General features: G+C 54.9%; 1 protein-coding gene across 1 annotated transcript in view; it reads right to left on the bottom strand.

Moving 5' to 3' along the window:
- PIPOX (pipecolic acid and sarcosine oxidase) overlaps window positions 1–501 on the bottom strand; it is a 2,653-nt gene extending 2,152 nt beyond the window's left edge. The window contains exons 1-2 of the mRNA XM_014308843.1: window positions 489–501; window positions 13–194 (exon numbers count right to left, since the gene is read on the bottom strand). Of these exons, the coding sequence (XP_014164318.1) occupies window positions 13–194; window positions 489–501 (195 nt within the window). The remainder of the gene's footprint in view (window positions 1–12; window positions 195–488) is intronic.
- Between the last annotated feature and the right edge of the window lie 684 nt (window positions 502–1,185).

Genomic DNA, 1,185 nt, shown 5'->3' with positions numbered 1-1,185 from the left:
GTTTTCTGGGGCTGGCTTGGGGCAGCCATGGCCGTCCTCGTCCCTGCTGCTGTGTCTGTGTCCGTCCTCGTCCCTGCTGCTGTCTGTGTGTCCGTCCTCGTCCTGCTGCGGCCGCTGGGAGGGGGCCAAGGGGAGGAACGGGGCAGAGTCCAGCCGAGCCGAGCAGGTGGTGGAGCCTTGGCCACCTTCCAGCCCTGTGGGGACACAAGGGGCACACAAGGGCCACACTCTTCCTTGCAGCTGGCTAGGCATGAATTTTCTCATTCTCCCACCAACACCAGCCCCTGGTCCCAGCAGGGCAGGCAGCTCAGCTGATCAGGGTGGCATAGATGTGAAGGGAAACCACTTCCAATAATTCCCCCTTTCCACTGGTCACTGCTGGCTGCAGCTGTGGTGGGACACAGGGCTTCCATTTGTGTGCCAATGGGAAACCCCCCCTTCCTTCCAGGCAAACAGGGCTTTTTTTTCCCTCCAGCACAATTTATTACAGCCATAAACCATTTTGTCGCCATCTTTTGTTGTTATTTTTTTAGCGGGAGATAGGGGTGATTTAGGGCTCACCAGAGCTGCCAGGATGCAGCGTGGTGGATTTTGCAAATCTGTAAAATTTTGGGGTGTGACTGAGATTTGGGGACAATGACTTGGAGTGGGGGATAACACAGGCAGGGGCTGCCAGTTTTGCCCACTGCCACCACTGCCCCGTGCTGCCTGACATTCCCCTTAATTAGGGGAATTAATTCACTCTGGCTTCTGCGGTGTAAAAGGCATTATTTACTGGTTAATTGTCGCTATTACGAAATGTTAAATACCATTATTTATTTTGCCACTTGCCTCTGGTGATGAATGAAGCACTGGGGAGCACTGGAGGCTCCCACAGGTCACAGGGACACCCCAACATGGTGCAAAGGCAGAACTGGCAGCTCACAGCCATGGGGAGGTGAGAGGAGGAGGATGGGCAGCAGGGGCAGAGATTGGGGTGCCCCCGGACCCCTCATCCACCCCATTGCCCATGGTCACTGCTGCAATGAGAGCATCCCAGTCTGAGCATCACCACCGTGCCCAGGGCTCTGCATCGCACAGGGCCCCGTTAAATCAGCACATCCTCGCTCGCCTTTGATGTTACAAATAATTCAGCAATTTCCCTGGGTTTCAGCTGACTTTTTTTTTTGCTTTGAATAGCCCCCG

The sequence above is a fragment of the Geospiza fortis genome, unplaced genomic scaffold (assembly GCF_000277835.1).
Source record: "Geospiza fortis unplaced genomic scaffold, GeoFor_1.0 scaffold425, whole genome shotgun sequence".
Classification (NCBI taxonomy): domain Eukaryota; kingdom Metazoa; phylum Chordata; class Aves; order Passeriformes; family Thraupidae; genus Geospiza; species Geospiza fortis.
Note: the sequence above shows the minus strand (reverse complement) of the source record. Positions and strands in the feature narration are given on the sequence as shown.